This window comes from Camelus dromedarius, chromosome 1, assembly GCF_036321535.1.
Source record: "Camelus dromedarius isolate mCamDro1 chromosome 1, mCamDro1.pat, whole genome shotgun sequence".
Taxonomy (NCBI): domain Eukaryota; kingdom Metazoa; phylum Chordata; class Mammalia; order Artiodactyla; family Camelidae; genus Camelus; species Camelus dromedarius.
The window spans coordinates 48,895,127-48,918,169 of NC_087436.1; the positions used below are offsets into that span (position 1 = coordinate 48,895,127).

The following is a 23,043-nucleotide window of genomic DNA, read 5'->3' on the forward strand; positions in this document are numbered from 1 at the left end:
AAGTATATTAAATTTGAAGTTTCTAATGGAAAGTTAAAATAAATATTCAAGTGAACTTTATGGCTTTAAATAACAGAAAAGAGACATTATACTTACTTCAGCACAGGCTTTCAAGCAAGTCTTCTTAAAACCCAGAAGTTCCAAAATTTCCTTCTTTGAGGGGTCTGCTTCATATGATTTCTGGATTATGTGTCTCAGTACAACAGCAAGTCCTGCTCTACAGAAATTGTCTGGTCTTTCCACTACTGCAGGTAAACAGCAACTCTGGACTATTGGTGGAAGATCTTGCCTTGAAATAATTTGTATTTCAACATCCTCAGACAGTACATTTTTAAGTAGTAAAACATCAGTGCTTTCTCTGTTGGGGACTAAGCAAACTTTAAAGATTTTGCAGTCACAGTATGATAACAAAAATAAAGTTACAGATGTATGAAGAGGAAAGATGAACCCTTCTATGTGGTGAGAAAAATCCAAGTATAGATATTCTTCTGTAAGACTCTTCTTAATGCCTTTCATTTTCTTCTTTCATTGGGTTACCTGAAACATAAATTGAAGAGGTTATAGGACTTAGAACATAGTAATTGTGAAACTAAAATAAAAGATGAATTTTTCTAGAAATCATCAAGGATTTGTCATAGGTATGTTTCTAAAAGAATCTGTTCTTGGACTGAATAAATGGCTTCCAAAAGAAAGATTTCCACCCTGTGCAATTAACCAGTCTTAAGGCTGATTTTATACCCAGCCCCTTTAAAATGAGCATACCTCAAGTGCTTTGCAATAGAACCCTCCCAGTCTAGTACTTTGAGGTCTCACTATGGTCAGAAAAAAAGATGATTAGGATGGGACGTAAGACATAACCAAGAATACCTAGAGGTGTCTAGGGATAACAGTTATAAGAAGCTTTGTTAATGCTGGTCCTTCCATATTACTTCTGTTTAATGACCCTAAAATATAATATTTGGGGGTGGAGGGTGGGGGATATATTCATTCCCTCATGAAAAATGGATTTTCCTAAAGTGGAGTTTGACATGATGAACTATTGCATGCTGAATCACAACAGAAAAAATATTTGAAATTCTTCATAACTTAGATGTTGACGACTGAGATATTTCAAAGTTAACATGTCCAAAATCAAGTTCCTTATTCTCCTGCTACCCACAAAACCTGCTCCTCATGTATCTTCCCCATTTCAGTTAATGGGGCACTATCCTTCAGGACAAAACCTAGAGTCAGTCTTAATTACTCTTTTCTTTCCCATCCCCATAACCAATCCATTAAAAATTTATTTTGGCACTACATTCAACATATACCTAGAATCTGATCATTTCATTCCATCTTCATTGCTTCCACTGTCATCCAAGCCATCACTTTCTTCTGAATTATAGCAATTGCCTCCTAATCCTGCTTTCCATCCTCTAGTCTATTCTCAACATAGTAACCAAAGTGATATTGTTGAAAATGGAATAAGATCATGTCATGCCTCTTTTCAAATCCTCTAATGTCTTCCCATCCTACTCAGAGAAAGGGCAAATCTCCTGCAATGACCTGCAAAGATCTCCTTGATCTAATCCTCTTTCTGTGTCTCTGAGTTCAACTGTCCTCTTAGCTCACAGCTCCAGCAGATGTGGCTTGTTGTTCCTCTAAAACACTACGTACATACCCACCTCAAGGCCTTTGTACTTGATGTTTCTAGTGCCTTGAACACCTTCTCACCTCCTTCATGTATTTACTCAAATATTAACTTCTTGAGATATTCCCTGGCTACCATATTTAACTTCCAAACTACCTGAAAAAAACCTTTCTATTCCCTTTTATGCTTGTCTTCACAGCACTTATCACTATTGTAACATACTATAGATTTATTTTGTCTTCCCAATAGAATGTTCTAGAGAGTACAAATTTTGCTTTGTTCACTGCATCACCTAAAACAGGGCGAGATATATCTATGCATACATACATATATAGATATATATACACAGACACATATATATATCCATATATATGTATAATCAAGAAGTATTCAATGAATGCATGGACGAATACACATTTTAAAGATGCAAACATACACAATCTTGTGGTCAAATTATTGATGGGTGTTTTCAAGTCATAGTCCTTAAGGTTTAGGTCAATTATGACTTTTTGTTTGATTTCTACATTTCATGGGTCTAAAATTCCCCATGTTCTAATCTATAAATCACAATTCCAAAACTGACACTAGATGGCACCCTTTAAAAGCATTTACCATATAATGGTATATTAAAGGAAAAAATATTTAAAATTATTTTTTAAAATATTTTAAAAGACTTTAAAAAGTACACATGCAACTCTTTTAAGTGTATTTGAAATATTGGTGTACCCTAAATTTTAGGAAACTTCAACTTACCAAATTTCCTTTATATTCTAAATTCCTTAGATTTTTTTTAAAACGTCAAAAGCAAAATAGTCAAGAACTCTTTAATTTTGGTCCTCAACTTTTTTGTTAAAGGGCTAATAACCCATTATAACAAAAGGGTATAATTAGTAAAGTACTGCCTTAGAAAACCTCTTGATAATGAGTGTTTTATATTGTATGTCTTTCCTTAAAACATAACAGATCTGCACTATGATTTGTTACTTCTTTAAAAGATTATCCAGAGGAAAATTATTCCATGTAATTAAAAGCCACAATTCTTTAACCCATGTAAACCGTTTTCTCCCTGAGCTAAGTTAATTATCTTTTGGATTTTTTTTTCCCACCTAGAACTGATTGGAAAACAAAAGATTAAACAAAATATTAAAGAGTGTTTGCTAAAGTTCACAGGCAAAAGAAATCAACATTATGTAGAAAACTGGTAGTCTCTTTGGAGAGTTTGCCCCTATAATTCAATTGCTGATTAATTTACCAATCCTCTTAATTTCCTTTGCTAGCAGTGGGAAACTATAAAGAAACTCCACTTACTTCCCTAAGAAGTAGATTTGAAAGAAAACATAATCAAGTTCCTCATTTGTCTAAGAAATAGGACACAGAGTCTAGTCCTGCTAACACTTAAAAAAAAAAAAACCTAAAAACTAAAAACAATGTCATACTGTCATACTATCGTACAGCCTTTGATTTAGGGTATGTGGAAACATTTTTTAAAATTAGAGTACATGTATATTTGCCATTTCCTGAAGCACATAAGAATCTTGAGAATTAACTTTTACACATTCTACAAACTTTTTTTCACTGTGAGCATTTAATAAGTGCCAAATGTCAACAAACCAGAACAGCAATAACCTGCCCATGGAGATACCTAAAAATTAATGAGATGCCTGAGAGAAAATGCAAAGTGCTGTTGATTCTTATCATAATTCATTTATTTTTTAATATAGATGTTGGTGGGCTTCCCTCTCCACCCTGGAGATTAAAAATGTTACTTAATGATCTTGGAGTTAAAAAAAAATACTCTCCCTGGGCTATTTCTCCACATTAAGTACTAATGTAATTTCTAAAATAAATATTCAGTATTAGCAAACCTGTAAAAATCTGATATATGTTTTTGTCTTGTACTATGTCTTTAATTTTTTAAGAAAGTAGAACACAGTTTTTGCCTAAAGTTTGCAGATACCATAGGGAAAAGAAACCCTTCTTTTTTTTCTTTTTCCCTCCATTTCTAACTAGAGAATTCCTTATCTCATTATTTTTATGTCATGAGCTTTAAAAAGGTAGGTACTGTAGAATCACCTTTTGGGTCTCCAATACAAGGCTTGGGGCATAGCTCCTGTTACTCCATATTACATTCCTGCCAAGCACAGAAGCAGTGTCTGTCATTTCTCTTTCTCAGCTTTGACAGGTGCCACACTGCAACTACTCCTGAGATGGAGTGAGAAAGCAGCAGACAAAACCAGAAACTTGAGATGCTGAACAGAGCTGATGCAGTGTGCATCTCTTCCCCGGACAGGCCAGTTTGCTTGGGAACGTTGCAGAGGGAATAAAAGGTAAAAAGAAAATATTTGAGCCTTGGTATCATTACTTGGTATCATTACTTTAAAGATATTTACAAACAAATGAAGTAGTCACAGGTTTAATATTTTAGGAATTCAGACTTTTTTTTCATTCTCATTCTAATTAATGTATCTTGGTGTTGATAAAATTTTCCTCTATGAAAGGGGCGGTGAATTTTATAGGTGTTTTCTTATCTGAAACCATTTTACTACTTTACTCTGTGCATATGTGTATGTGTGTGTGTATATATACACATATACATAGAGAGAGAGAGTAAGAAAAAAAAAAAAACAATAAACATTGGGGGGAAAAAGCATACTTCTCCAGAAGCTGCAAAACAGTTTGAAACTTTTGTGCTCAAAATTCAAGTCTGGATCTATGGCAACTAAATATTATATAACAGGTAAGTTATATATTAATATAATAAAGACCAAAAGTACATAACTGCAACAAAATATTGACCAGCTGATTAGTTTTTAAACAAGAAATTATTACTGTGCCTGGAATTTGATAAGAACTTAATAAATGTTAAATGAACAAAGAATACAATTCTAAATAATATTACCTACATTTTATTGTCCACCAACTATGTGCTCAGCACACAGAACTTTTATACATTACTTAATCCTTAAAAGTACATTCTACTTTCATTACATGGATAAGAACTGTATATCAATCCAAAAGCATTAATGGAGTCTATAAAGGGATTTTATTTGACAACATTAAGGAACAGGTATTTTTCTAATATAAATAGCACTACTTTATCAACTTCATAAATTGAACCATTTTTGAAGCAATTTTATTGCAGCAACAATTTCCCCAAAGTGAAAATCATCAGAAATATGTTATTCTAAGCAATTGTCCTTGGTTAAAAAAAACCCTCCATCCTAAAGGCAGAGTTACTTAATAATTCTCAGCACTGGATTATGTTTTTTGGTAGTTCCTTTCCAGTTTCCTTTATTGGATTCTCCTCAGACCACTTAGTGACCTGTAGCTCAGTGCTTTGCCCTATTCTTAACTTATACTCACTCCTTTGACTACTGGCTTTCAAATTTTTGATCATGCCACACAATAAGAAATCAACTTTCTAATATAAGTTATTATACACTGAATGCAACTGAAACAAAAGAATCATGAAGAGATACCCTACCACAGGAGATACATATGATAGTTTACTCTGCTTTTTCTTTCTTCTCCTGTGTGTGTGTGTGTGTGTGTGTGTGTGTGTGTGTGTGTGTGTGTGTGTGTGTGTGTGTGTGTGTGTGTGTTTAATGCAGTTAGTACTCACTAAATTGATTCCATGACCCGTGGGCCACAACTCACTCTATAACAGCACTGTCCAAGGTGATTTACAGTGCTATAGGTTTAAATAACATCTATGACTCCTATATTTATCTCAGCCACAACCTTTCCCCTGAACTTCAGATTCCTATATCCTACTTGGCATCTTCACTTGGGTAGTTTTATAAACCTGTTCTTCTTTTCTCAAGTAGTCCCCTTTATGATAAAATGGCAACACCATTTACCCAGATGTTCAGGTCCATAATTCTGAAGCCTCACTCAACACCTTTCTTTTCTCTCTTACCCTATTTCTACCTTTGAAATATATGCTAAATCTAACTTCTTAGCACCTCTACCAATATCACCTTAGTCTAAGTCATCATTAGCTCTTACAAAGACCACCACAAAAGCCTATTAACTATTTTCCCCAACTCTCCACACAACAGTCCATTCTCCAACAATAGTCAGGCTGACCCTTTAAAGACATAAATCAGAGCATGTCCGCTGCTCACAACCATCCAATGGATCCCCAACACACTTAGAATAAAATCCAAATTTCCTATCATGGTCTCTAGGGCCTGATGTGACCCAGCTGTCCTTCTTCTCTGACCTGAACTCTTACCACTCCTCCCTCTTGCTCACTTCTCTCTGGCCAGTTCTCCCCACTGTTCTGGGAAGATGCCAGCAGTGCTCCCACACTTAAAATTTTTGTACTTGCCATTCCCTCTGCCTAGAGTGCTCTTCTCCAAGATATTCACATGGCTTGCTCCTTCATTTCACTGAGGTCTCTGAGTATTAACTCAGAGCAGTCTCTTCTGGCTACCTGAAGAGACTGCTCTGAGCATTCCCATCACTTCCTAGCCCCTTACCCCACTTTCTTTTTCTTTTTCTTTTTTTAAACATTTTTTTTTATTGAGTTATAGTCATTTTACAATGTTGTGTCAAATTCCAGTGTAGAGCACAATTTTTCAGTTATACATGAACATACATATATTCATTGTCGCATTTTTTTTCTCTGAGCTACCACAAGATCTTGTATATATTTCCTTGTGCTATACAGTATAATCTTACCTATTCTACTGCTTTCTTTTTCTTTATAGCACTTATTACCTGACATATTTCCAATGCTTAACTGCATTTCAAATTTTAGCTCAAGGAATGACTAAATGAATGGATGTACATAAATGAGTATCACTAATCCCTGTAATGACAGTACTACTGAGAACTTTAGTCTTGATACAACAGGAACTTCATTCTTCTTGACACAATTCTTTCTCTTCCAAATAAATAAAACTATTTTAAGAGCAAACTACATATAAATTAAACTGAAGAAACAATCTCACCACTGTAAGCTGAGTTGGAAAAAGCATAACTAGAATCCACTCAAACCTCTAGAGAAAGAATAGAAATTTTTATGTGTATTGATATTCAAGCAAGAGAACTAGGAACCTAACTAGATTCTATATATTTACTTAGCAAGTAGAACATTCATACATCAAGAAATATAAAGTAATGGATAAGAACCTAGACTCTGGATCTGACTAACTGGGTTCAAATCTTGGTTCTGATACTTAGTAGCTAGCAATATAAAACTTTCCTTAGTTTTCTCATTCCTAAATTAGGGTAATAATAACAGTATTTACCATACAGCATGTTCAGAATCAAACAACACCTATCACATTAGTAAGCCCCTAAAATAAACACTATTATTTATTTGTAATTTATCCTCAAATTCCTTATCCATTGACACTGTAAAACAAATTTTGACGGGTAAGCCTCAAATCATGCTTTATATTTCTAAGCTTCTCAGGAAAAGGGAATTCATGTTGAATTGAAAAGATTTTCTCCAGTCAAATATTGAAAAAAAAAATCTGTTACTGAGGCTGAAAGCCAGGGAATCACAAAATGCTAGAATATAAATGTGATACTCTAAGTCCACATAATAATAGCTGCTTATATTGTACAAAACAAATCGTTTAAAGCAGTTAACAAGTATGAAAAAATTATAAACTCTTATTTTTCTTAAAGATTAAAATTGAAACTCACTTAAATTCCCTACTACATCAAATGTTCAACATTATGAAAATTAGAACTTAGCTTGTGTTTTATACATTAAAAATCACAGTACTTGGTTGTAAATCTCACTATTTTCTTTCAATAAGATAGATTTTTTAAAAAGTGTCTCTACAGCATTAGATAGCAGCTATTACTTCAGATAGTAAAGGTTAAAAAATGAAAGAAAAGAAACTGAGCTATTTCAGTGCTCGTTACACTAGGTAATGTGGGAATATATATATCGTTAAGTCTTAGAGGACAAAATTCTATTATTAAAATTAGCTGTTTTCTTATTTGGGCAAGATGGGGGGGGGGATTTTAAAAGTAAAAAAAGCTTACTATAACCTTAGCCATAAGGGAAGTGTGTCATCTTCTCTCTGGAGAATCAGGGAATCATCTGTTGCCATAGAATCATAATGCCTGCAGCTAAGCCTGACCTTATAATTAATAAGGACCTACAGCATGAATGCTAACATGTTAAAAACACATCAGCAAGCCTGAAATAAAATTACTGAATCCCCACAGCAAACAATACCCCTGCTTATTATGATCTAAATGGTTTAAAACCTTGCTTTCCAAGTACTAATCAAAACAGAATTCAGTAGGCTACTTTGAAAACCTGAAGATAAAAACAACATATACTAAGGAGCTGTTTATACTATAGATGTTTTATTTGACTGGCCTCAGAATTTGTTAAGCTTCAAGGTCTGCTAAATTGTTGCTACTGGAAAGGCCAATTGGATATTCAGTATTTATTATTTCAAGCCACAGGCAATACAAAAGCTACAAAGTAAACATAGGCTAAAACAAAAACAAACCAGACCCTCCCACCCCCCCAAAAAAACACAAAAAAACAAGCTTGATGGGCCCACTACTGCAGAAGTTCAAGTTTGAGCTTTGTTTAGAGCAGGCAAACATGTTAACAGGAGTGTAGAACAAACAAACAAATAAAGGAACTGATTAATTTTCAAATCTCACTGCTTTGGACACAGATTTTTGAAGTTAGGCTTCTTAAAATGATGCTTTCAAGTATGACTCAAACATAATTTCAAACGACTATGCTTAAGGCAATCATCAGTAGTGTATACTATCCACCAGGCAGTTTTTTAAAAAGTCACATAGCTTAGAGTGTGATTTATTAAGTACTTATTAAATACGACAGCAAATCACTCAGTTATATTTATAACAAAGAATTTATTTTCACAATATTTAATGGCCATAGTTAATGTTTAAAATTGTCACACCACTAGTTCTTGCCAGCTTTGGTATTTTCTCCTTTAAACGCTGTTTCTCGATAAGCTTAGAAAAAAGTAGTACTCTGCCTACTTTATCAATAATTTAGCACAAGATATATTATTAAATGTTGGCATTTCCTTGACATTCAAGAACTTATGACAAGGAATGGGATGATGGCCATTAAGGGATCATGACATTTGAGAATAAAGGGGAAAAAAAGAAGCCACCTAATCCAAACCAGGTAGAGTCGCTTTGGGAAGTACATGTAGTTGTAAACGTTTTTGAAGTCAAAGCAATTTTCATGCAAGTTTAACTCAAACTTTCTATAGAAGTTTAAAACCAAAGTAAAACACTGCTTTGACAGTGTAACAGAAACAAACGGCCCCAATGAAGTAAGTTCTTTGGAGCAACTGTTAGGAGGTATTCACATACAAGGTCTTTCTCCAATCAGGAAGGGCTAGAATGGAAAACAAAGTGGGGGTAAAAAGAAGTTAAAGCGCGATCCAAGAGGTCTTAAAACTACCCTAAGCAGCAAATGGCAAACGACCCCACAGACTCCTGCGACTGGAAGTTGTTCCATTTCCCCATCACTAGAGGAAGCCATGAGGACTGGCCTCGGGGAAACTGAGAAGGGGCCCGGACTTCTCCACCCTCCTCATCCTTCCCCGCATCGTCGACCCTGTCGCCCCGGATGCAAAGAATAGTCTCGGCGGGGTCGCGGGGACTGCGGAACCGGCGGCCCGAGCGCCCTCCTTACCTGGTCGCAGAGGCGCGGCCAGGCAGGGAGGGTGCGTGAATGTGTCGGCGACACGGGCCGCCAGCGCATTCCCGCCCCGCCGGAGCCGGGATTCGCGAGGCCGCTTCAGGGAGCCTTCACCCGCGGACCATTCGCAGCCCACGAGACCGGAGAGAAACAGCAGGCAGCGCATCAGGGAAACAGCCGAACCGTCCGTCATTCATAATCCGGCGGACCGGAAGGAGAGGAATTACGTCACTTCCCAGCGTCGCACAGCCAAAAGGTTCCCCCGTCGACCCTGCTGTGGGAACCTTTGTTTTCTCTCTGTCGGAACCCGCCGGTGCAGGACCGGTTCGTCTGGCTACCGGGAACCGACGGAGCACCCGGGCGGAGCGGTGAGTTGAGACGAGCTCCCCGGCTCCCAGCCGCCTCCGGGAGCCTCGAGGCCTTCTCGAGGGGCAAAGTGGGAGAGTTTGTTCCGTGAGTTCTTAGTTTCCTCCTTCCCTGTAGGGGAACCTCGTAATTTGCAGGTGGTCGAGTGCCCAGGCTGAACACTCTCCCCTTTCACTGAGGGTTGTGAGGGTGTTGCGTGTGGGGCACGCGGACTAGAGGCACGGCCCCAGGGACCAGGTCCTTGGAACCCTGTCTCGGACCTTCCTCGGAAGGTTTTGATGACATTTCTGTACAGCTCCCTCGTTCTGCCTCACCTTCTCTCGGGCTCACAAGTCAAGGACCTTACCCCGTGCTAGGCCTTCGGGGTGTCCTGCCTTCAGTCAGAGGATTGGCATTCCTTTTCTGAGTGGCTGCGGCTGATTTTCAGATTCTCTATCACTTGGTTGGTTTGGATTCAAGGTCTTTCCGCCTCCTTTACGTTTCCAGACGTGTGCCTAAGGTATCAGTGTAATCCAGGACCCAGAACTCAGTGGACGAATGAAAAGGGCAGCATCTTTGAAAGGTTGTTTATTAGAAGGAGTTGCAAGAGCTTGCAAAGACAAAAGAGGCAAAGCTTTCTAGAGCCGTTATGAGATGGCAACCCTAATACTGAACTCTGCGTAATGAAGTTCAATTTCCTTCATCTCATACAGATGCAAATGGTCAGTTTTGGACTTTTTAGAAGATTGGCATGTAGGGTGGGAAATGGGATCTAGAGGAAAGCATATATTTATATGTGAATACCTAATTTAAGTTGGAGAAATCACAGGAGCCCTAGAAAGTGACATTTAAACGAAACCTACTTCATTCTGTCAACAATTTTTTTTGAGAATTTATTAAATTCCGAGCACTAGGTATATAACAGTGAATAAAACAAGTCCCTGATTACATGGAGTTTACAATCTAGTGGGAGTACTGAGTTTAAGTCAGATAAAGAATTGCGAAGAGAGTTGCAGATAGGAACATTGTACAAGTCCCCAATCATGAAAGCGGTGTTTTTTTGTTTTGTATTGTTTTTGCTTTTTGATGTTTGAGGGTTTTGGCGGGGTGGGGATGGCTTTCAGTTTCTTTTTTGTTTCTTTTGGCGAAGGGACTTTGGAAATGTTTAAAATTGTGTAGGAGAGGAAAGACCATTATGCTTTGATCTCTAGTAATTCTATAGCCGTTATTTTGTGGTACTTTGCAAAATAGCAAAGTGATAGGCAAGAAAGCTAGCCTCTCCCCTTAAAGTACTCAGAGTTTTATAGAGAATATAACACATGTGCCCCCCAAAAAGTATGGTTCAAGGTAGGAAATTCCAGTACCATGAGAAAGCACTTTGAGACATCCTAGGTGGCAAGATTTTTAGTAGTATTGGGGCAGTTGGGGAAGGACACACTAGCTGTGAGTAGAGTCCTCATGAGAGTGGTATTTGAGCTGGGTCTTGATAGAATTTGGAAATATATAAATGAATAAAATCCTCCCAGACAGAGAAAAAATGAGTAGAAGTAGCAAGGCTAGCTAATGGCTGTGCTCTAACGAAGATCTGGGGATGAAGAATTAAAATTTTTGTGCCAATTACTGAATCTTTTTAAATGCTAGGCCAAGAAATTGGGCTTTATTTTGAAGGCAATGGGAAGCCTTAATTTTTGAGGAGGAAAATGGAAGAAAGAAAGAAAGAGAGAGGGAAGGAGGGAAGAAACAAGGAAGGAAGGAAGGGAGAAAGACGCGTTGCAGGTATGCCATATTAATATGGCAACAGTGTTGAAGTCAAGGAGAATAACTAGATTATCGCTATAGTACGAAAAGCTAATAGAGAACTGAATCTGAGTAGTACCAGTGGAAATGGAAAATGGGGAACAAATGAGAAATGTCAGAATTCACAGGAAAGGGCTGCTGGTTGTTCAGATATAAGGAATTGAGGATGACTCACTGGGGCAAAGATTTAGGCCTCAGACCTGATAAACAGAGAGTGTGTCATTTACTGAAAGTAAGTTTAGGGCAAGGAGCTTTGAGAGGAAGATATTCATAATCTTAATTTCAGTTATAAATGAATTTGAGATACCATTAGGGCAACCAGGTAGACATGTCTACTGAGCAATTGGAAACGTGGGATTCGAGCTTAAGAGAGATTGGAATGGGGATAAACATACGAAATCATCTGCCCACAGGTGATAGTTAAAAACGTGATATATATAAGATTACCAAGGAAGAAATTGGTAGCAGAACTAAAGAAAATAGACAAGGACAGATATTTGGTCAATATAAAGAATGATGGAGATGAGATGAGCCAGAGAAAGAGTAGCCAGGATAGAAACGGAAACCCAGGAAAGCTGAGTATAACAGAACTCTTGAACTCGTGAAGGACAAAGGTTTTTGAATGAGAAAGTGAAAAACATGTACTCACTTGGCCAGCATTTACTGAGTGCCCGCTGACTGCCTAGACACATAGGTTACAGCAGTAGGTAAGGTCTGTCCAGTGCTGGTCCTCATGGAACGTACATTCTAGTGAAAAAGACAAACCCTGTTTACATGATGACCAGTGTAGTAACTATGATGAATAAGTACAGTATGTTTGGAACTATGTAACTGGAAGACTTCTTATTTTGTTAGGGGAATGTGCAGGAAAAAACTGAGGCTGGAAGGATGAATAAGATGAGGCAAGGGACATTTTATATTAAAGCTGAGGTAGAAAAGAGTGTATGTTGAAAGACTTGAAATAAGTCATGGGGCTACAACAGAGTGGGAATAGCTTGGGATAGTAGGTGACATGTAATGAGCATTTGTACTCTGTGCCAGGTACTGTTGTAACTGCTTTATATGTATTACTAGATCATGTAGGGCATTAGAGATCTTTTAAGAATCTTGTTCTTTAACCTTTGGACAATAAGAAGTGAAAAGGAGTGTTTTAAGCAAGTGAATGATAGAGAAGATTTGGAGGGGAACAAAAGTAGTTGTGGGGAGACCGATTAAGTTTTAGGCCAGATAAAGATGGATGTTGGTACCTTGGTCTAGGGTGGTACTTGTAAGGATTGAAAAAGGTAGGTGAATTTGAAATATACTTAAGAGGTTTGGTGATTGAATGGGAGGTGGGGTGGAAAGTCTCAGGTTTCTGGCTGGAGCAGTAAAGTATTTGAGAGGGAATACTAGGGAAAGAACTGGTTGGAAGAAGAGTTTATGAGTGGCTCTGTTAGGGATATGTTGTATAGGAGGCACCAGTGAGATATCCAAGTGAAGCTGGTAGTTGGAGATTAGAAGAGACACATGGGCTGGAGAATGAAGAGAGAAATTTATAATTACTGGCAAAAGGGTGTAGTTCAACTTTTCTAGGCCAGTGATTCTCAAACATTAGAGTAGATCAGAACCACCTGAAAGATTTAATGCAGATTTCTGGGTCCCACTCCCAGAGGTTTTTTGTTTTTTTGTTTTGTTTTGTTTTGTTTTGTTTTGTTTTGTTTTGTTTTGTTTTGTTTTTAGTAGGTCTGGTTGTGAAGACCAAGAATTTGAATTTCTAACAGGTTCCCAGGTAATGCCTATTGCTGCTGATCCAAAGGACACGTTTTAAGAAGATGTAGAGAGAAATAAGAAGATATTCAGAACCTAATCTTGAGGAACTCATTTTTGTTTAAAGGGACGGGAGGAACCTTCAAAAAAGAATGAGAAAGTAGGAGGCAAAAACAGTATTTATTATATTTACCTGCTTAAGGCTGTGTATACTTTGGTGAAAATATTTCCATGGAATGGTGGGACAAGGCCAAATTGCAGGAAGTACAGCATAAATGAAAGGAATGAAGAAAAAGAATATAAAATGTAGGTGACTTTCTTAGGAAGTTTTGCTATAAAATAAAGAAAACAGGATAGAAGATATTTAAATGGCAATGAAAAGAAGGCAGTAGAAAGAAAGAGGCTAGGGAGGGAGGTTTGAGGGTATGAAGGAAACATAGGAGTAATTCATAGCTCAAGGTTTCAGAGCAGGGGAGATAGGCTCCAGGTACAGGTGGCGTTACATGGAGAGCCACCCTCTTATTTAACAGGTGCAGAAGAGGAAAGAATTGGTACAGGTAAGTTTGTAGATGTGGTGGCAGGAAGTTGATTTAGTTCCTCTCTGACAGTTTCTGTTTTCTCTGTGAAGTAGATCTGCCTACTAAGAAAGAGAGCATTTCAAGGCAAATGGAGAAGGTATGACTGGTCTTCGCAGAAAGTGAGAAAGTGAGTTGACCAGAGAGACACAATAGGATTGCTAAGTTGTATTGAGTGCCTTGATGAGATTGGTGACTCTGAAGATACAGAGTGTTTGTATTCCTCTCAGCTGCACTTAGAGTTTGGGTGCAGACAGGGAGAAGGTAAATAAGAAGGGTGGCTATGAAATAGGTGAAACTATAGGACTATGTGGCAGGGATGCTTAAAGACCTTAGAAGAGAGTCTTTGAAAGCCTGGACCATGAAGAAAAAAAAGAGATGGAGAAAAAAGATCATTGTTTAGAAGTGTGAATTTCTGTTACTTATATGCATGTGCTGTAGGCAATACCCGGCATGAGCTAAGAATTCTCTCCCACCAACACCACTAATACCGCCTTCCTAGGTCATTGACATATTTTAGAGTGGGGATTATTATTAGTTTTCTGACATTCTTCTTTTTTTAAAGCAACATCTAGATTTTAAGTTAAACCTACATTTAAAGCATTAAATTTCTTGTATATATTTATATCTACATACACCTAGGGCCTGGTTTTCTAGAATTCTAATCCACAGTAAGAATTATATGGATCTTTCACGGTCTGTTTTTGTCATGGATTTTAGAATATACAGGCAAGAATTATACAGAAGTAACATGATTTGGTATAACTCCAGGAAAATATTTTTGGAAATAATAAGGAAGATAGATTGACAGATTTACATGACAGTTGCTGACCTCTTTAGAACTTTAGTAGAAGGAAAATAATTTCTTTCACTATTCAGTAGTACCCCTCTTGTCCCTGGGGGAATATGTTCCAGGACACCCAGTGGATGCCTGAAACCACTGACAGTATCAAACGCTATATATACTGTGTTTTTCCCTACACATACATACATCTGATAAAGTTTTATTAATAAATTAGGCACAGTGAAAGATTAACAACAGTAACTAATAGTAAACTAGAACAATTATAATAATATACTACAGTAAAAGATACATGAACATGGTCTCTCTCTTCAGCTTCTTTAACTCTGCCAGAAATGTGACAGTGGCTTCTTCTTCATTGGTAGACACAGCCTCTTCAGTAATTCTTCTATTTTTCGTTTAAAACTATTCCTGAATCTGTGCTTTCTGGCCCAACACATTGCCACCTATTGGAACACGTTTTCTGTTCATGTCCTCCACCTGCAGATTTAATGCCTTTTCCAGTTGAACTAAGCACTTACCATGCACTGTAGCTATAACTTTTGCAGGTGGAGGTGCAACAGCAAAACTAGCACAAATTTCTTTTTCCTTCTTCACAATTTCACAAATAGAAGATTCATTTTTACCATAGGTCTTAGAAACCATATGAGCATCCAATTTTTTTCTTATTAAGTTGAGAACTTTCACCTTTTCATTTAGAGGAAGCACTTTGCAGTTTTTCTGCCATATGTGAATTGCCTGCATCACTACTCTGGGTCTTTGGGGTCATTATTAAGCAAACTAAGGGTGACCTGAACACTAGCACTGTGATACCCTGACAGTCTGATATCCAAGCTGGCTACTGACTAATAGTTGGGATTCACTGGACAAAGGGATGATTCATGTCCTGAGCAGGACAGACTGGGCCAGCGACAGATTTCATCATGCTATACAAAGCAGCATGCAACTTAACACGTATAATTGTTTACTTCTGAAATTTTCCATTTAGTCTTTTCTGACTGTGGGTAATGAAAATGCCAGAAAGTGAAACCACAGGTAAGGGGGGACTACTTACTGTATGTGGGTTTGCCAGTAAGAAAGGACAAGTGATAGAAATTAGAGAAGGCGATAGAATAGGGGGAGGGAACATAAGGGGGAAAACTAAAATATAAAGGGTAAAGCCCATAACCATGAGTGTTTTATTTTAGGCCCAACTCCTGTTTTCTGTTGGGTGAGGGAAAAAAGTTGGGATAAGCAGGTGCCAATAAGGACAAAGCAGAGGGAACAAGAAAGTGGAGGCTGCTATAAATTCAAAGTAGAGATGAATAGGAGTAAGGAAATTTTTTAAAAGAAAGAAAATTGACTTGGAAGCCTGCAGAGGCTCCTGGGTCAAAGCAGTAGAAGAGATAGAGTGATGTAAGACTGTAGTGTATAAGGATAATTGATTGTAGTCAAAGAGGAGAATAGTTATGGCAGGTTGCAAGTTTCAGTGACTGAATATGAAGCTTCTTGGGATTGAAGATCTAAATAAACCTGGTGCAGGAAGTTGGAAAAAATCATCACTAACGATGTTAAAATTACCAAAGATGATGGCAGGAAGAAAGGAAGAAGACGAACTGGTACAAATGTTCTGTACATGAGCAACAGTGAAAATGCAGGTGTGGATTTCAAGAAAAGATGTTTATGAGTGGTGGTTATGGAATATTATTCCAAAAGCAGCAATGTGGAGTGAGGTCTCCATAGACCTCTCTTTGCTCTTTCAGTAGGAACAAATCAAAGGAACACTGCTTGAGAGAAGGTTGCAAAAGAGGTGGTGTCTGTGGGGCCAACGGGCAATCGTAAAGGTAAAGAGATAAAAGGAGTGCTTGAGGAAACAGTGGGGAATACATGGGAATGTGCTGGTAATGAGTAGGGGCTAGAAGATGATAGGCAGCTAGCAATGAAGTTAATGTGGGGAAGGGAAAGAGCTGAGCTGAATGGGAGTACTGGAGGGATTTTCAAGTGGAAGGTAATCTGTATCTTAAAGCAGTCACTATGCATATATAATAGGGAAAGGGAAACTGGAATTTGCTGGATAGGCTACAGCATTGGCCTCCAAACTTCCCTCATCATTTATTCCATGAGTGAAAAAATTGAGCACACTTCCTTATGTGTGTATTTAGTTACCAATTATATGCATGTACTACTATCATTCTGTACACTTAATTTTTTTTTTACTAAAAGATTAAAAATAAAAAGAAATTTTAATATTTTTTTCTCTGTATTCTACTGGGAAGACCACTGGCTAGAGGGACATGTTAATAATTTAGGGCATGGGTATAAAGTCTATTCATTATAAAAATGAATTGCAAGTTCATATAAAAAGAACTGGCTCCTAGTTGGTGCTGATGACATGATCTGTAGTCTTGTAATCTAGGTGCTGACTCTTGTTACCTAATCTATAATGTAAACCTTTCATCTATGATTATGGAAATACATAACAATAAATACTTTGCTTTTTCTAATATATTAAAAGGATTCTTCTAAGTATCAGTCTTTTCAGTACCTCATAATACAGATTGTTGTAAGTAAACTGCTATGCTGTTTAGCTTTAAAAAGTTAGGTGAGCAGAAAGACTGGGCTGTCTTCCCTTGTGCACTCAGGAGGCATGGCAGCCTTACTCCTTTTCATCATGGACCTTTTAATGAGGAGCTCTTTTATCCTCAGAATGTATATGGTGACCAGCCTCATGAGTAAATTTTTTAAAAATACATTTCTGTACCTATCATTATTTTTGATGATGTTTGTAATAATACAATCTTAAGAAGTGACAGAGGTTGCTTCTCAACTTTTGTTAACTGATTGAGGTAGGTTATTTTTCTTTTAGTATTGATCTGTGGACCCCTTCTCATGGGTGATTGAGTAGAGCACGAAATTTGACAGTAATTTTGTGGCTATCAGATAGATACCTAATACCTTCTTTAAAACTTTTTTAAAAGCCTAGTAGGGTATGTGTGTGTGTATGTTTCCTATAAAAATTGGAGAGGGATTAAGGGGGAAAGTAGATGGGGAAGGAACAAACAAAATCCATTTTCAAGCTGAGCTTTCTTAATGCCAAGATTCAACCTATAGCAAGTTTCAATGGCTTTGTAAACCCCTGAAAATGAGAGATTAACGTGGAACTGGTGACAGATCCTTAACTCTAGCAGTGCAAGTGCGTTGCATTCTTATAATATTAACCTTGAGGATAGAAGATAATTTCAAACTCTAGAATGCTGATCAAAGGTTTGAACACAAAGTATACATTTTTGTTTTAATAAAATAAAATATTTTATTCCTTGCCTGAAGAAGTGTTTGAAAAAGTGACACCAGAAGTAGAACCATATGACAGCATTGGTATTAGCTGAAAACAAAACTTTTTAATGTTTTGAAATTTCATAAGCCTTTGATGTGTATCTTCACTATTTTTTAAGCTCCATGGGACACAGAGAATATCATAGACCCTGTGGGAGATATGTATATAGTATGGCACCACTTGTCAGAGACCTTTTTCAAAGTAGGTTAATGTGTGAGATCTAAATGTGATGCAGTAAGATTATTGTTAGTATGTTTTCTGAGGCATTTAAGATTGGGGATGAGAACTAAGGAGGGAAAAAAAAAAGGATAGTTGATGTAAAAGCTTCAACAATGACCTTTATAGCTCATTGCTTAATGCATTCTCTGACTGTTGCCCTCTGGTGACACCCTTCCCCCAACCTTTTTTTTTTTTTTTTAATATGTATAATGGAAATAAAAGGTTTGAGAGAAGAACTTTTGATATATATATGTACATATATATATATAGTAAACTTGACTTTAAACACATTAAGTCCTGTGTGCTGAATTGTAAGCATACTATTTCAAAACAGTGTTAGGAAGGGGCTCTGCAGCAGGGAGGTGCTTATCTGGATTTAAAATTTTGCCATGGATATGGATACAAAGAAAATTGATAATGTTCTTGCTTCTAGAGAAAAGTAATAGATAATACCAGTCAGGGACAAGAAGGAAATTTACTTTTATCTGTAATAACCTTTAGAACACTTGGAACTTTCTATCATGTACAGACTATTACCTACTATAAGCAAAGGAACAAAACAGATGAACTTTGACATAGATTATTGACCATTGTCTGTAAATTACTTTCCCCTCTTTTTTTTTTTTATTCAGGTGTCTGCTATGGCTGCTACTGTGAACTTGGAACTTGATCCCATTTTTTTGAAAGCACTAGGCTTCTTACATTCAAAGAGTAAGGATTCTGCTGAAAAGTTGAAAGCACTACTGGATGAATCTTTGGCTCGGGGCATTGATTCAAGTTACCGTCCTTCTCAAAAGGTACCTACCTGAATAAAAAGCTTGGAGGGAGTTTTGTAAAGCCTATTGTAAAACAGTGTTAACATTTAGACTATCTCAAAACAATCTCTTTGCCAAAATAATCATTTTCTTGTGGCATGAAGAAATTATATTTTATAGTGTTCTTTTCCTTCAAGCTTTCAGAGAGCTGTTACACTATATAGAAAAGTTAGCTGGGAATGGGGGATATTCTGTTCTACTACTTTCTGTGTATGGAAACCCACTTGTTAAAGATACATTTCAATTTCTAGTTCTTTATGATCAGATTTTTTTTTAAGCTGATGAATGAAACATAACTTGTAATTATTTCCTAATGTTTTAGGAGCAAAAAATATTGAAGTAAAAGGACAGAGATTTTGCAATGAAGTGTATTAAATGTGGATAGGATAATTTAAGGAAAAAAGAAGGTATGGATAAACTATGAGAGCTATATAGTCCCAATTGTGATAATAACAAAGTGGCCAAGCAGCTTTATGTAAAAAGAATATACATTTTGGAACCAGACAAGTTGTTTTAAATCCCAGCTTACCTCTTACTAGTGTGGTGATCTGTAACATATCTTGAACATTTGTAGTGTCCCAGGTACTTTTCTGAGTGGTGTATGTGTATAATTAATTGTGATCCTTTGAGATAGATATTTATTTTCACTTTATAATAAGGAAACTGAGGTATAGTAACATTTCACCCAGCCTCTGTTTCTTTATTAGTAAAATGAGGCTAATAAGAGCTACCTTACAAAGTTATGAAAATTTAAAGAGAAAGTATGTCAGTCACCTAGTGCAGTATCTACCTGGTACATAATAGGCTCTTAGTGACTGGCAGCTCTTACTATATTCTCTAATACCTAGTAAGGCATTCTTTCAAACCTTTCTAAAGCTGTAGCCTTGAAACTCCAAGTCATCCATACCAAACTGAGAAGAAGACAGAATTCCATGGCTAGCTCAGTCTAATCCAGAATCTCAAACTCAAAACAGGCCACATCCCAGACTTAGCATCCAAGAAAACTGAAATTTTGCTACCAGCCTTCTTTTAACACTAACTCTAGTATTCGTAAACCTTTTTCTATTGGTTTTTGAATAATGGAGCCATTGTGACTTCATTTGTTTCACCATTCTCATTCTGGTAGGTTCAATGAGTTTAAGCCAACCAAACTAATAAAACTCAACAAAATACACCAATAAATTCATTCTGTGTTGAATATTGGTATTATCCAAATAGGAAATTCATATTATTACTAAAGAAGCAGTATTTTGAGATTCTAAAACAGAAGGAAACTCATCTGTTAAAGTACATGAAAAGTTTGTTGCAATTAAAAAACCTCCAGCCCTTAGATTTATAACTGATATTAACTTCTCTTTGTCAGTTTAGAGAAAATTCTCTGCTAGGTATTTTTAAAATGTAGGTTCATTTAATTTTAATTTTTAGCTGAACATTTCCATCTCTAGAATTGGTGAGAATCACCTGGAGGCAGTGGTGTGCTTATAAACATTAGTAACTGTCTGTCCAAATATAGTTCCAACATAAAAATTGGGAATAATTCCAATGAGCTACTATATGCAAAAGCTTTTTATACTATTAACAACAGATAACAAATATATACATCAGCAAAGCAGTAATAATAACAAGGATTACAAGTTTAAAACAGAAAGAAAAGACAAGCCACAGACTGAGAGAAAAGATTCGCAAATCATGTATCTGATAAAGAGCTTGTATCCAGAATCTATGAAGAACTCTTTATATTCAATAATAAAACAACCCTTCTTTTTCAAATGGGCAAAAATATTTAACAAACACTTTACCAAAGAAGATAAATGTATGGCAAATAAGCACTTGAAAAAATGTAACATCAGTAGCCATTAGGGAAATGTAAAATAAATCTACAGTGATATGCCACTACATACCTATTAAAATGTCTAAAATTAAAAAGATTGGCCATGCTTATCGCTGATGAGGATGTGAGGATGTGAAGGAACTGGGACTCATATACTCCTGATGAAAATATAAAATGGTATACCACTTTGAACATGGTTTGGCAGTTTCTTATAAAGTTAAACATAAACCTATCATATGATCCAGGCATTCCACTCCTAGACCTTTATTCTAGAGAAATGAAAGTATATGTCCATATAAAGGTTTGTACATGAACGTTCATAACAGTTTTATTTGTTATAACTCCAAACTGCAAACAACCCAAATGTCCATCAATAGGTAAACAAATAAACAGATCATGGTATGTTCAATGGAATGCTATTCAGCAACATAAGGGATGAACTTTTTATACATTCAGCAACTTTGATGAATCTCAAAATTAACATGCTGAGTGAAAGAAGCCAGAAAAAAGAGTATATACTGCATGATTCCATTTATATACATTTCTAGAAAATGCAAAGTGATCTATAGTTACAGAAGCAGTTCAGGGAGGCTTAGTTTTTTAGGATGTCTCCTTCTAAGAGTGATTACCAAGGGCCACAAGGAAACTTTGAGGGATGATGGATATGTTCATTATGCTGATTGTAGTGATGGTTTCTTACGTGTGAAACTATGTAGTGAAACTTGCCAAATTTTACACTTTAAATAGATGCAGTTTGTTTATCAGTTATATCTCAATGAAGTTGTTTTAAAAAGGATAATACATTGATCACAACATGATGTCTTAATTTGTAATTGAAAATTGTTTAGATTTATGATCTATTTTTAATAATATATTAAATAGTCTGAATATTTAATTACAGATATCGTTTTAATTTCACCTGTAGGATGTGGAGCCACCCAAAATTTCAAGCACAAAAACTGTTTCCATTAAGCAAGAGCCCAAAACAACATCCAGTCTTCCTTCTGGCAATAATAATGGCAAGGTCCTCACAACTGAAAAGGTAAAGAAGGAAGGTGAAAAGAGACCTGCTGATAAAGTAAGATTTTATTTTACTCTAGTAAATCAGCCAATCAGTCCATTGTTTAGAGGCAGAAACAATGTTCTGTGCTTACTTTTTGTATGTAATAGTGGGTAAAATTATGTAATAATCACTCAGTAAATATATTTTCATAATTATAGATGTTGGTTTTTTGAAAAATGAGTAAAATTTAGAAACATTTTTAAACCACTTACTGAAGTCATTGTTAACAAATATTTGAGCCTTAGAGGATGTATTGATTTCATGTATAAACTTTAATCTATAACTCAAAGGTATGACAGTTGTTGAAAGGAAAAGATGGTGAGGAAAGAATAAAGACACAAAATATCTTTGTAATATAAAGATATAAATGACTAAATGAAATTTGTTACAGACTGACATGTATCTTAATAGGATTACAGATAACTCTTGATTTTGAATGATTTCTGCACATAGTTAATTATTAGGATTTTAACACTTCATAAAAAATACATTTAAAAAAACTTTAGTAACCCCTGCCCTCAAGGTGGAGTGTTTTCATACTTTTTCTAAATATTGGCTATTTGTAAACTATATTGTATTGTTTTCTGTGCTTTTAAATGTATATAAATGGTATCATACTGTACATATATATATTTTGGCAACTTTTCCTCTCACCAGTGTGCTTTTGAATTTTATCTATCCTGATACATGTATATCTGAGCATTTCTTTCAGCTACCATGTAATATTCATTCTATGAATAAATCAGTTTACCCATTCCCCTACTGCTAAGCAAACAGCTCAGTTCTCCTTTTTCTCTATTACAATGGAGTTTCAGTGAACTGCTTACATGTATCTCTTTGCGCACATGGTGATAGTTTCTGTAGAATGTATTTCTGTGAGTGGATGTGATAGGGTAGGTACATCTTCAACTTTATTGGGCAGAAGTAGATGTACTGAATTTATATTCTGACCAATAAAGTATAAAAATTCCAAATTCTCCATGTCTTATCAGACTTTTTAATTTTTGGCAATCTGACAGATGTATCTATGACATTTATATCTTAAAGAGAGGAGCCAGAATTTACTTTGAAACAAGTATGGCAATGTGTTAAGCCTGGACAACTGGTAAAAGTTCATTATTTGCTTTTTTTCAATATATTTTAATTAACAGTAGTTTATAATTTTAAATATTTAAAATAAAAAAATAGCCTTAAGAATAGCATTATTAGTGCTATGGCTTCTCAATTCAAACACAATG

General features: G+C 36.1%; 2 protein-coding genes across 6 annotated transcripts in view; one reads left to right on the forward strand and one right to left on the reverse strand.

The window, feature by feature from the left end:
- GSTCD (glutathione S-transferase C-terminal domain containing) overlaps nucleotides 1–9,524 on the reverse strand; it is a 117,181-nt gene extending 107,657 nt beyond the window's left edge. The window contains exons 1-3 of the mRNA XM_010980667.3: nucleotides 9,294–9,524; nucleotides 3,704–3,929; nucleotides 97–537 (exon numbers count right to left, since the gene is read on the reverse strand). Coding sequence (XP_010978969.1) covers nucleotides 97–516 — 420 coding nt within the window. The 5' untranslated portion in view covers nucleotides 517–537; nucleotides 3,704–3,929; nucleotides 9,294–9,524. The remainder of the gene's footprint in view (nucleotides 1–96; nucleotides 538–3,703; nucleotides 3,930–9,293) is intronic.
- Nucleotides 9,525–9,561: 37 nt separating this feature from the next.
- INTS12 (integrator complex subunit 12) overlaps nucleotides 9,562–23,043 on the forward strand; it is a 35,035-nt gene continuing 21,553 nt past the window's right edge. For 4 of the 5 annotated variants that reach the window (XR_004141907.2, XM_031468272.2, XM_031468280.2 and 1 more), the window contains exons 1-3: nucleotides 9,627–9,752; nucleotides 18,729–18,893; nucleotides 21,668–21,820. Coding sequence is in view for 4 of the 5 variants with exons in the window: in XM_031468272.2 (XP_031324132.1) it covers nucleotides 18,738–18,893; nucleotides 21,668–21,820 (309 nt within the window). In the remaining variant the exon portion in view is untranslated. Of the gene's footprint in view, nucleotides 9,753–18,728; nucleotides 18,894–21,667; nucleotides 21,821–23,043 lie in introns of all 5 variants that reach the window. The other variant, XM_031468286.2, reaches the window with a different exon arrangement.